This window comes from Pleurodeles waltl, chromosome 1_1 (assembly GCF_031143425.1).
Source record: "Pleurodeles waltl isolate 20211129_DDA chromosome 1_1, aPleWal1.hap1.20221129, whole genome shotgun sequence".
NCBI lineage: Eukaryota > Metazoa > Chordata > Amphibia > Caudata > Salamandridae > Pleurodeles > Pleurodeles waltl.
In genome coordinates, this window is record NC_090436.1 from 640023462 (window position 1) to 640036486 (window position 13025).

General features: G+C 46.2%; 1 protein-coding gene across 2 annotated transcripts in view; it reads left to right on the top strand.

Annotated features, from left to right (window-relative positions):
* COMMD10 (COMM domain containing 10) overlaps positions 1 to 13025 on the top strand; it is a 769929-nt gene that overhangs the window by 40624 nt on the left and 716280 nt on the right. For both annotated transcript variants that reach the window (XM_069226680.1, XM_069226671.1), the window contains exon 2: positions 1477 to 1567. In XM_069226680.1, coding sequence (XP_069082781.1) covers positions 1477 to 1567 — 91 coding nt within the window. The remainder of the gene's footprint in view (positions 1 to 1476; positions 1568 to 13025) is intronic.

The following is a 13025-nucleotide window of genomic DNA, read 5'->3' on the forward strand; positions in this document are numbered from 1 at the left end:
CTGGATGTGTGTGCATCAGTCAGGCCTTTGAAAGAGAGCAGCTATGGTCAAGTAGTTTGCGGTGGTTCCCAGTCTCATGGGGTGTGATCTGGGTGCAAGCAGTGTAAGGGCGCGATGGACCCATAAGAAAGTAGGTGCAGGGAGCAGCATCTCACCTCGTTGCTGAATCTGAAGTTTGTTCACTCCTCTGCTGCCAGTGTGTACGGGAGCCATTGCATGCTGGCTGCCATGTTGAGGTCAGACAGCGCCACGAATAGGGGCACCCAGTGAGTTTCAGTGGTCCCCCTGCTGCCCCCTGATCACCTCTTGCAATGTCCCTTGGTCTCGGCTGGGCTTCCTGCGTTGTGGAGGCCGCTAGGGAAGTTTATTTCACAGCCGCAGACCGGTCCCAAACACCACCATGATGCCACCTTGCCGGAGAGGCTGTGGGGGGAAACCTAATGCTGCGCTAATTTTAAAACTACAATGAACATGTCACTGACATCTGTAGATGATTCCCTGGCCAATATCTCAGCTTGGATGAGGAATTGAGTTGGCCTACAGATCTGGACGCAGAGCCTCTGTGGATCACGTCCACATGGCCATGACGGTTGGCCACGCCCCCCAAAATATTATTTTGGAAGCAAACTCTGTAGCACAGCTGACATCTCACTATAAATTTATATTGTATCCTACAATCATTTTTCTTTATAAACGTCCACTGAGGCTATGAATAATCAAGCGCTTATTTAAAATTATATTGTTAATGCAGGATGGACATGAGCCCCTTACTGCTGACTAAATCTTGCCCTAATTTTCATCAGTTTTTTAATATAATTTTATGTCTCTATTTTCTGCTTGCTGAACATTGATTTTCTTTGTAACCTTGCTTTCATATTTGGATTTTGCACTAATAAAGAAAGACTGTGAAAGGATGGACACGATAAAAGCACCACCCGTTCTGGCCATTAAGCATGACACCAAAATATTTCCAATACCAAACAGACCACACTGCAAGCCCATACCATTCTGCTATGCAGAACCTGTACGGCAGTGTGCTACCCATGTACCAACACACTTTGTAAAGGGTATGAAACCCTATGTAAATGTAATATAAGTATAATGCAATGTAAAGGGAAAACTTTGAATCCATTAAGGTGTAAATCCTTTAAAGTATTTCTTTGTTGTGAAATGGTTTATACCTAAAGCCCACAGCCTGATTCTTATTTGAAATTGAGGCAAAGACTCGGGCTGTGGGGTGGTAGTCATAGCATTTTTACTGGGGATTTTAGAAATTGTTCTTTAGAACCACCAAGGTGCTAAACTCGAAATACCTAGGAAATTATATAATTGCAACTGGGGACTGGTGTAAGGAATTGGCAACATTGGGGCCATTTTGAGGTTCTGGCAATACTATGTTGGAAATATTGTAATGAACAGGTATATCACCTTGATATTGGCATTCATATTTTTTCTCTCTTTCTCTTTTTCTTTTAGTATTAAACAAGCGGTGTCACTGATCAATATGATTGACACTGGAAAATTTCCACGCTTGCTGTCTCGCATTCTGCAGAAACTTCATTTAAAGGTCTGTATAAATAATGAGAATTGTAAGAAGTTTTTTTAGCATTGTGTCTGATTCATACACCCTAAACAGAAAAACTTTATTCCAGGTAGACAGTTATGCTATTCAGACAAATAATATGATTGTATTGATTACATTTTAAACCAAGAACTAGCTTTGATCCTGATTATCATGGCACTTTGTTTTTATCATGTAAAATGGTCATGTTTAGAGGATCCTATTTAATTTCTAAAATTCCACTATTCAGACAAATCAGGATGTTGATTGTAGACCTAAGAAACACAATATCTCTGCCCGAGTTAGAATAACTTGGGGGATTGTGCTGCCGTGTGCAATATATGTAGGGAGCAACTAACTCAAGAAAAACATGCTAATGTAAAAATGTCAAGATTCAAACATGAATTTGTGTTTTTGAAGATTTTCTTACCCGATGTTCCATGCAGAAAACCCATAAAATTAAAGTATCCAAACAATGGAGAAAAACCACAAAATTTAAAGAGGTATCACAATAGAAAGTGAATGCCCCTAATATTGCAGAGATCCTACATTTCTTATTGAATGAAATAGCACATGCTTCTAAGGTATTTATCTAAATCAGAAAAAAAAGTTTTGTGTATCATGAATAAGTTCATAAAGCAGCACAGTGTTGTGAAAAGTTGAAATTTGAATAGTTTCCAAACCAGCCTTGCTACAGTCCATCAATGTGCTCCAAAAAGTGTAAAATAGATATCAGGAATTGCCCCAAAATGTTTTTTTTCTTTTTTTTTTTACATTGACCGTAACGCACTGGCATGGACCACTGAGCCAGAAGAGTGAATGTAAAAATGCTATGAAAGCTGGAACTAGAAAGGGCTATTTAAGGCATGAACAGCCCTTAAAAGGTTTTTGCTGGTTTAAAGGTCTTTTTGGGGTGGATTTTCCATTGTGCTTTCCGGTGATCAAAAGTGTGGCAGTACAACCGTGCAAGGTGAATCCCTGTAAAGATGCTTCTATTGAACAGGCACTCAGGTTCCATGCTGTGAAAATTTTCAACTGCTTTCAAACCAATCTCGCAGCCTTCATCTGAGAAGTCTAAAAAAGAGCAAAACATGAATTGTGCTTTACTACAACAGCTGTCATATATATATTTAACAATGGCCAGAAGGTACTGGCATAGGTTCTAATGAAGAAGTTGTGGAAGATAAAATCCTTAACTACTAGGCCCAAATGCAAAGTTCAACTGTAAAGAGAGAAAGGGATATTTTCAACCAGGACTTGTAAGCGCAGGGATGTGGAATTCCTCTTGCTCACACCCAGGGCATTTAAGTTTTATGTTTATTTTGTCCATTGAATAAGTAGATCTAACTCCCTGTAGCACAAACATTTTGTCAGCAAGTTTACAATACCTCAGTATGTTTGTGGAAAAGAGGATTGGCTGTTGACAAGCTATGCATCCATATGTGTATGACGACCTAAACCATATATAATGTTCAAGAACTGAAAGCCTTTACAATTAGAGCAAGTTGTGCTGAGGAAAATACAGCAGGCTGTAAGCGGAGCTTGCATTACTGACAGTGGTTTTAAATAAAAATGCGTAAATGTGTTTGCAAAAGGTAGCAATGTGTGGCAAATGATAATGCTTCCAGAATACTCCTCGATTATATGCAAATACATGCAGACAATAGAAGCAAGTTTTCTGTTTGTTTAAACAATAAATATACCCAAATAATATTTGTAGTTTGGAAAAAATCATGTTACAAGCAGTTTTGCTAAACAATCACACGTTTTCAAGGACAACTGCAAAACCATTTTCCAAGACGCTACCTAATTTAAAAATCGTGTTTCATGCATGGCAGTATTTTTTTGGGGGGAAAAAATCAATAATGGAGAATCCATGTAAAACTGTTACCAACAATATTGCAGACAACATGTAAAAAATGAGTTAGTGGCACTCTTTCAAAGTAAGTCATAAAAACGAACCCTTAGGTCTGTGAACTTGAGTTGGTGGAGATTTATAACTTTGAAGAGTGACAATACTTCGTTAGTCAAAGAAATATGGAAAAAAGCAATGCATTTAAGGAAAGCGATCAGATTGGGAGACAATCAATACGGCCTCTTACCCTTGTTAAAACTGTAGATAGCCTCGAACATTACCATAAATAGGTTAAGAATATAACTCACTGACCGGATTTAGATGGGGACTGTACACCATTGTTTTAATATTTTCAGACGAAGCTGGGGTTATTCTGCTATTAGTACATTCTGTCCTCGATACATGTTCCACTCAGTCTATGCTGCATTTTCTGTGTGTTTTTGTGTGAATTCAAATATAACAGGGCATATTTAGTATCTAATCCTGTTTTTAAGAGGCCTTAAATTTACCTGTAAAGCGGCATTTTCATTTCTGCAAATACTTCCTTCCATTACTGTTTTTTTGTAGGTTAAAATGAGCTCTACAGTGCAGGATTAATTTTAGTGACGTGTTTATGTACTCTTAATTTTTTTGTATTTTTTTGTAGGTGATTTATGGTATTTTTACCAAAATAAACTTTTGATTCATTGATTTTCAAAAAATTAACACAAGATTACAGAAGTAGACGTGGATTCCATACTTTCATATCTTCTGTCAATTCAGTTTTTGCAGGAGTAAATACACATGTATATATTTGATCATGTGAAAATCTGCAGAGCAAGTATAACTTCACTACTAAAAATTTTTTTGTGTTGTCCCCAGTGGAAAAATGTTGCTCCTTGGAGAAACTCTTTTCACTACACACAACCTTTTCATTGAAGAAGGGGGTGGTCCTTTCACACACTGGAAACCGATTTAAGCCTGCTCTTGTCAGGAGTACATTTTACACCATTTCCAGGTTGGGAAGGGGCTGTATAGGAGGTATTGAGTACAGATAAACATGTAAGTGTAATCACCAACCCTCAGGATAGATTTGCTCACACCAACATATGCATGTGAATAAGTCCCTTTATGAGTGCTAAATTAATTTCTGTATGTTTAAGCCAAACGTGTACCCCCAAAAACCTTTGTAAATCGGGCCTATAACATTTTGACTTGGATTGGACAGAGCAGAGTTCATCTAGTTGTAGCGTGTAAACCAGTCATTGATCTAGCGCTGGGTTTATACTCACAAGAAAAGTAAGGCATAGTGAACACACAATGTGGATAAAAGGAGGAGGTGAGACTTTAAGATGTCTTGGTGATCATCAGTTATCAACCTTGGCACATTATGTAAGTATGATCTTCCTTAATTTACAGTAAAAGGTTAGGAAATTGACCTACAGTGATCAAAAAGATGGCTTAAATAGATCTTGTGAATATTCAAAGATTGCACTTATATAGAATTCAAGGTTTTCACAGTCTGGTAGAAATGTGGAGTAAACAGAACCATGCTAAATTCTAAACTCTGGCATAATATGAGCTCTAAGTTAATCAGATAGTATATTGTTAGAGCCCTGATACAAGGTGAATGCAACCATAATGTGTTACCTTGATGCACGGCACCAAATCGCACAAGTGGATTTTCATACAGGGCATTTAGATTGCTGAATCATTCGTTCCCTTAGACTAGAAGATATTTCATAAAATCCCACAACCTTAAAGTGAGTTAGGTGTTACTCCATTCTGTTATTTTTTTATCACAGTTTTGTTGGTTTTATTGAGTTTCCCTTTAAACAGACATAAAAGTGCAAGTAATCCCCAAATAGTCCCATATACAGAACTGCATGGTGCGTTCTCTTCTATCCAGCGATAGTTCTGAAATTATGGCCAGAGAGCTGTTAAGCCTATACATCCAAAAATGGATTGTACCCTACGGCATGTTCTAATTGCTACCTAAAGTCCCAAACCTGTCCACCTCCCCTCCCACACAATTCATTTCAACCCTACCAAGTTTGCTCAGTCATGTTTAGGTGTTGTGTACCCTCTGTAATATTTTAATCTGTACCAACCTCATCCTTAATGGTTACCTGCAGGGGGTGCCACAATTATTCTGCTGTTTTTAAACTTGATAAAATTATATCACCCCTCAAAATGAACTTGTAGTGTTCAAAACGTGTATCTTCTTCCATACTCCTTCAAAAGATTAGAAAGCAAGATTAATAATTTGATATGTAGGATAAAGGGACCCTGCATGTTCTTGTAAGTATTATTGTGAAAAATATTTATTACTTTTTTATATTTATTTATTCATAATGTGCAACATATACCAGAACAATCGTGCTTTAAGGCACAGGGGAAGACAGGTAGAGAGAATTGTAAAATATTGGAGAGAAGAGCATCTAAGAGAGATGTTCTAAACTTATCAGGCGATTATTAGCTATCCATAGGGAGCCTTATCATCAGAAGCGTTATCTGATTGGCTTTGAAAGCCTGGGAGGCATTTTGTTCCATAGTTCAGTATCCGCTGTAGTATGCTGTTTCCATCCAAGTCTTTTCCTTTCCTAGTTGGTGATGGAGAACTTAGAACTTTGTTAGAGCGTACGTTCAGTCCTGACTTAAGTAAACAGGCCTGAAAGGAATTTGGGTGTTATTTTGTGTGTTGCCTTTCAGATAATGCAAGAGGTGTTTAATGAAATGTATTATTTGGTGGGTTGCCAATTTATTTTCGAGCGATAGGGGATATGTGATTGTGTTTTTTTCATACCAAAGCTGATTTGACGAACCTATTGTTACCCATTTGCAGTTTTGTTAGAGTCTTTAGTAGGGCACAGTAGAGTAGTCTGGACAGTGCAACCGCCGCCCGCCATGCGGTCACCACCATTTGGCCGCTCCGTTAAAAGACCGCTCCGTTAAAAGACCGCGGAGGCCATTCTGGCTTTCCCGCTGGGCCGGCGGGCGCCCGCCAAAGGAGCACCCGCCGGTCCAGCGGGAAAGGCCCTGCAACACAGAGGCCGGCTCCGAATGGAGCCGGTGGTGTTGCAGGGGTGCGACGGGTGCAGTTGCACCCGTCGCGATTTTCACTGTCTGCTATGCAGACAGTGAAAATCATGCTGGGGCCCTGTTAGGGGGCCCCTGCACTGCCCATGCCAGTGGCATGGGCAGTGCAGGGGCCCCCAGGGGCCCCACGACACCTGTTCCCCGCCATCCTGTTCCTGGCGGTCAAAACCGCCAGAAACAGGATGGCGGGAAGGTGGTCGGAATCCCCATGGCGGCGCCATGAAGGTTCAGCCCTGCCAGGGGTATTCCGGCGGGAAACCGCCGGATCCCCTTTTCTGACCGCGGCTTTACCACCGCGGTCAGAATGGGCAATGAAGCACCGCCAGCCTGTTGGTGGTGCTTCCGTTGCCCGCGGCCCTGGCGGTTTAGGACCGCCAGGGTCAGAATGAGGGCCATAGTGTTGTATTCTGAGCTAAGAACAGATTGTGCAGAATTTCTGTAGAAGATATTCAAAGTTTTTGGCGATGAACAGGAGTCGGACAATGCATGCTGGAACCACGCATGCCTAAACAATGCGGTCGGAACAACGACTGCGTTGTTAACATGAATGCCTTTACCCCGAATGCCTTAACAATTTTTCGTTGTAAAGACATTCCTGGTAAAGGCATGCGTGAATGGCATGTGTGGTTCCAGCATCCGACTCCCCTCACCCCTAAAAATACTGCGATCCTCCACCCCCCCTAAAAATAAAAAAAATACCCAACCCCCCCACTCCTCCCCCTAAAACTACCCGACCCCCCACACCTAAAAACTAAAATTATCCAGGCCCCACCACCCGGCCCCAAAAACTACAGTGAACCCCCACCCCTTCCCTAAAACTACCACAACCCCACCTCCCTAAAACCTAAAAGACACAGACCCCCCACCCTGCCCCTAAAACTAAAAATACCCCAACCCCCCACCCTGCCCCTAAAACTACAGCGACCCCACCACCCCTGCCCCTAAAACTACCGCAATCCCCCCCTGAAACCTAAACTACCCGACCCCCCAACCCTGCCCCTAAAAACGAAAAATACCCCACCCCTAAAACTACAGTTACCCCCACCCGCCTCTAAAAATACCCTGACCCCCACCCCTAAAAAGTAATACCCTGACTCCCCCACCCCTAAAACTACTGTGACCCCCAACCCCCTATAAAACCTAAACTACCTGACCCCCCACCCCTAAAACTACAGTGACCCCCCACCCCTAAAAAGTAATACCCTGACTCCCCCACCCCTAAAACTACTGTGACCCCCCAACCCCCTCTAAAACCTAAACTACCCGACCCCCCTACCCTGCCCCTAAAAACGAAAAATACCCCGAACCCCCACCCGACCCTAAAACAACAGCGACCCTCCCCACCCCCCTAAAACCTAAACTAACCCGACCCCCACCCCTAAAACTACCATGACCCCCACTCCGCCCCATCAAACTAAAAATACCACGACCTTCCACCCGTGCCCCTAAAACTACTGCAACCTCTCAACCTCCTAAAACCTAAACTATCTTGATGCCGCGCCCCGCCCCTAAAACTAACGCAGCCCCCTATCCCCTCTTAAACCTAAACCACCCCAACCCCGCCCCTAAAAACTAAAAATACCGGCCCCCCACCTCACCCTTAAAACTACAGTGACTCCCCCACCCCGCCCCTAAAACTACCCCAACCCCCTGCACCGCCCCGAAAACTAATACCCCGACCCACCACCCCTAAAACTACTGTAACCCCCACCCCCCTAAAACCTAAACTACCCCAACCCCCACCCTTAAAAACTAAAAATACCTGAACCCCCCAACCGCGCCCCTAAAACTACCGCAATCCCCCCTTAAAACCTAAACTACTCCGACCCCGCACCCCTGCCCCTAAAACTACAGCGACCCCCACCTCCAAAACTAAAAATACCCTGACCCCCCTACTCCCGCCCCTAAAACTACTGCAACCTCCCACCCCCCTAAAACCTAAACTGCCCCTACAAACTAAAAATACCCTGAACCCCCCACCCGTGCCTCTAAAACTACTGAGACTACCCCACCCCCTAAAACCTAAACTACCCTGACGCCCCACCCCGCGCCTAAAAACTAAATATGCCCCAACCCCGCCCCTAAAACTACAGCAACCCCCTAAACCTAAACTACCCCGTCCCCCGACCCCGCCCCTAAAACTACAGTGACCCCCCACCCCTGCCCCTAAAACTACTGCATTCCCCCACCACCTAAAACCCAAACTAACCGACCCCTCCACCCCACCCCTAAAAACGAATACCCCTCACCTCCACCCCTAAAACTTCTGTGACCCCCCACCCCCCTAAAACCTAAACTACCCTGACCCCGCCACTAAAACTACCCGGAGCCCCCATCCTGCCCCTAAAAACCCCCCAACCCCCCACCCGCCACTAAAACTACTGCAACCCCGCCCCCCTAAAACCTAAACTACCCCTCCCCTAAAACTACCCGACCCCCCCACCCGCCCCTAAAAACTAAAAATACCCGAACCCCCCAACCGCGCCCCTAAAACTACTGCAACCCCCCCCTTAAAAAACCTAAACTACTCCGATCCCCGCCCCTAAAACTACAGCAACCCACCCCTAAAACTAAAAATACCCTGACCCCCCCTACTCCCGCCCCTAAAACTACTGCAACCTCCCACTCCCTAAAACCTAAACTCCCCCTACAAACTAAAAATACCCCGAACCCCCCACCCGTGCCTCTAAAACTACTGTGACTCCCCCACCCCCTAAAACCTAAACTACCCCGACGCCCCACCCTGCCCCTAAAAACTAAATATGCCCCAACCCTGCCCCTAAAACTACAGCAACCCCCCTAAACCACCCCGACACTGCCCCCTAAAAACTAAAAATACCCCGTCCTCCCATAAAACTACAGTGACCCCCCACTCCTGCCCCTAAAACTACTGTGATACCCCACCCCTAAAACTCAAACTACCCGCCCCACTCCTAAAAATGAATACCCGACCCCCTCACCCCACCCCTAAAACTACCGTGATCCCCCAACCCCCTAAAACCTAAACTACCCTGACCCGCCCCTAAAACTACTCCGACCCCCCTACCCCACCCCTAAAAACAAAAAATACCCCGATCCCCCCCCACCCCGGCCCCTAAAACTACAGCGACCCCTCCACCCCCTAAAACCTAAACTATCCCGACCCCTCCCCTAAAACTACCCTGACCCACCACCCCACCCCTAAAAACTAAAAATACCCGACCCCTCACCCGCACCCCTAAAACTACCGCAAACCCCCCCCTTAAAACCTAAACTACTCTGACCCCAGCACCCCTACCCTGCCCCTAAAACTACAGTGACCCCCACCCCTAAAACTACCGTGACCCCACACCCTAAAACCGAAACTACCCAGACCTCCACCCCTAAAACGAAAAATACCCCGTTCCCCCACCACTGCCCCTAAATCTACAGCAACCCCCCACCACCACTGCCCCTAAAACTACTGCGATCCCCTACCCCCTAAAACCTAAACTGCCCCAACCTCCCAACCCCGCCCCTAAAAACTAAAAATACCCTGGCCCCCCCACCCCCAAAACCACAGCGACCCCCCACCCCTAAAAACTAATACCCGGACTCCCTCACCCTGGCCCTAAAACTACAGTGACCCCCTACCCCCTAAAACCTAAACTACTCCGAACCCCACCCCTAAAACTACCCGACCCCCCACCCGCCCCCAAAAACTAAAAATACCCGACCCCCCCACCCGCCCCCAAAAACGAAAAATACCTTGAACCCCCCACCCAGCCCCTTAAACTACTGCAACCTCCCACCACCCTAAAACCTAAACTACCCGACCCCCCCACCCCGCCCCTACAAACTAAAAATACCCTGACCCCCCACCCTCGCCTCTAAAACTACTGCGACCCCCCCACCGCCTAAAACCTAAACTACTCTGACCCCCCGCTACCCCACCCGCCCCTAAAACTACAGTGATCCTGCCCCTAAAACTACCATGACCCTACGCCCTAAAACCGAAACTACCCAGACCCCCACCCCTAAAAACGAAAAATACCCCGTCCCCCCACCACTGCCCCTAAATCTACAGCAACCCCCACCACTGCCCCTAAAACTACTGCGATCCCCTACCCCCTAAAACCTAAACTGCCCTAACCTCCCAACCCCGCCCCTAAAAACAAAAAATACCCTAGCCCCCCCACCCCCAAAACTACAGCGACCCTTCCGCCCCTAAAACTACAGCAACCCCCCACCCCTAAAAAATAATACCCTGACTTCCTCACCCCGGCCCTAAAACTACAGTGACCCCCTACCCCCTAAAACCTAAACTACTCTGACCCCCACCCCTAAAACTACCCGACCCCCCACCCGCCCCCAAAAACTAAAAATACCCGACCCCCCACCGGCCCCCAAAAACTAAAAATACCCTGAACCCCCCACCCGGCCCCTTAAACTACTGCAACCTCCCACCACCCTAAAACCTAAACTACTCAACCCCCCCACCCCTACAAACTAAAAATACCCTGACCACCCACCCACGCCTCTAAAACTACTGCGACCCCCCCACCGCCTAAAACCTAAACTACTCTGAACCCCGCTACCCCACCCCGCCCCTAAAACTACAGTGATCCTGCCCCTAAAACTACCATGACCCTACGCCCTAAAACCTAAACTACCCAGACCCCATCCCTAAAAACTAAAAATACCCTGACCCCCCCATCACCGCCCCTAAAAACGAATACCCTGACTCCCTCACCCCGCCCCTAAAACTACTGTGACCCCCTACCTCACTAAAACCTAAACTACCATGACCCCGACCCCTAAAACTACCAGACCACCCCACCCTGAAAAACTAAAAATACCCTGAACCCCCCACCTGGCCGCTAAAACTACTGCAACCTCCCATCCCCCTAAAACCTAATCTACCCCAACCCCGCCCCTAAAAACTAAAAATACCTGACCCCCCACACACGCCCCTAAAGCTACAGCAAGCCCTCCACCTCCCTTAAAACCTAAACTACTCTGATCCCTGCACCCACACCCCCCCTAAAACTACAGCGACCCCCGCCTCTAAAACTACCATGACCCCACACCCTAAAGCCTAAACTACCCAGACCCCCACCCCTAAAAACTAAAAATACCCCAACCCCCCATCACCTCCCCTAAAACAACGCAACCCCCACCACTGCCCCTAAAACTACTGCAATCCCTCACCCCCCTAAACTGCCCCAACCCCACCCCTAAAACTACAGCAACCTCCCCACCCCTAAAACTACAGCGACCTTCCACCCCACCCCTAAAACTACCCGACGACCCCATTCCCACCCCTAAAAACTAAATATACCCCAAGCCCACACCCCCGCCCCTAAAACTAAAGCGACCCCCAAACCTAAAGTACCCCAACCCACCCCTAAAAACTCAAAATACCCGACCACCTACCCTAAAACTACAGCGACCCCCCACCCCTGCCCTTAAAACTACTGCGATCCCCCACCCCTAAAACCCAAACTACCCGACCACCCCAACCCCACCCCTAAAAACAAAAAATACCCCACCCCTAAAACTACAGCGACCACCCTGCCCCTAAAACTACCCTGACCCCCTCACCCCGCCCCTAAAAACGAATACCCGACCCCCTCACCTCTGCCCCTAAAACTACAGTGACCCCCTCACCCCCTAAAACCTGAACTTCCCTGACCCTTCCCCTAAAACTACCCAACCCCACCCCGCCCCCAAAACTACCTTGACCCCACCACCCGCACCCCTAAAACTACTGTGACCCCCCACTCCCTAAAACCTAAACTACCCCGACGCCCCACCCCTGCCCCTAAAACCTACAGCGACCCCCCCCACCCCTAAACCTAAAAATTCACAGACCCCCCCACCCGGCCCCTAAAACGGCCCCAGCCCCACTTATCTGATCGAGCCCTCCGACAAAGCCGACTCCCTTCTTCTGTACCTTAACCACGCATGTGCATTGTTCAGCACATGCGTGGTTAAGGCACCGAACAAGGAAGTCATGGTTCACGAACGTGTTGTTCTGCTTTCGTTGTTCACGACTTCGTTGTTCGGGAGTCGTGGTTGGGGATGTTTTCCCTTTGGTGACTGCTTTTGCAGAGGTGAAGAAGAAATTTGAGTTCAACTCCCAGGTAATGTTCTGTTTTTTATAAGAGCAGACTGGTATTTGAGATCAGATGGCTGATTGAGAGGCAACACAAAAGGATGTTTTGTACCAAATGTTAGTATTTCAGTTGTTCATATTGAGGGAAAGGATGCTTTTTTTCAACTGTTTTTGTGGTTAGCTAGCACAGCCAACAGTTAACGTGTAAGGATTGTCCTCATGCAGGCAAATTAAGATTTGAGTATTTTTAGAGTACATTTGGAATTGTAGGACAAAGGAGATGAGTAGATCAGTAAAAATGCACATGTGAGTGTTAAATACTACAGGAGAACGCAGAGATCATGTGGAAAACCATGGCTGATGCTGTTGAATTTTAAAGTGTAAAATACAAGTTTGGCACCTTGTTTTTCGTTTGACGGAAATGATCAAAACCATTCAAGGGCTTTACTGTGAAT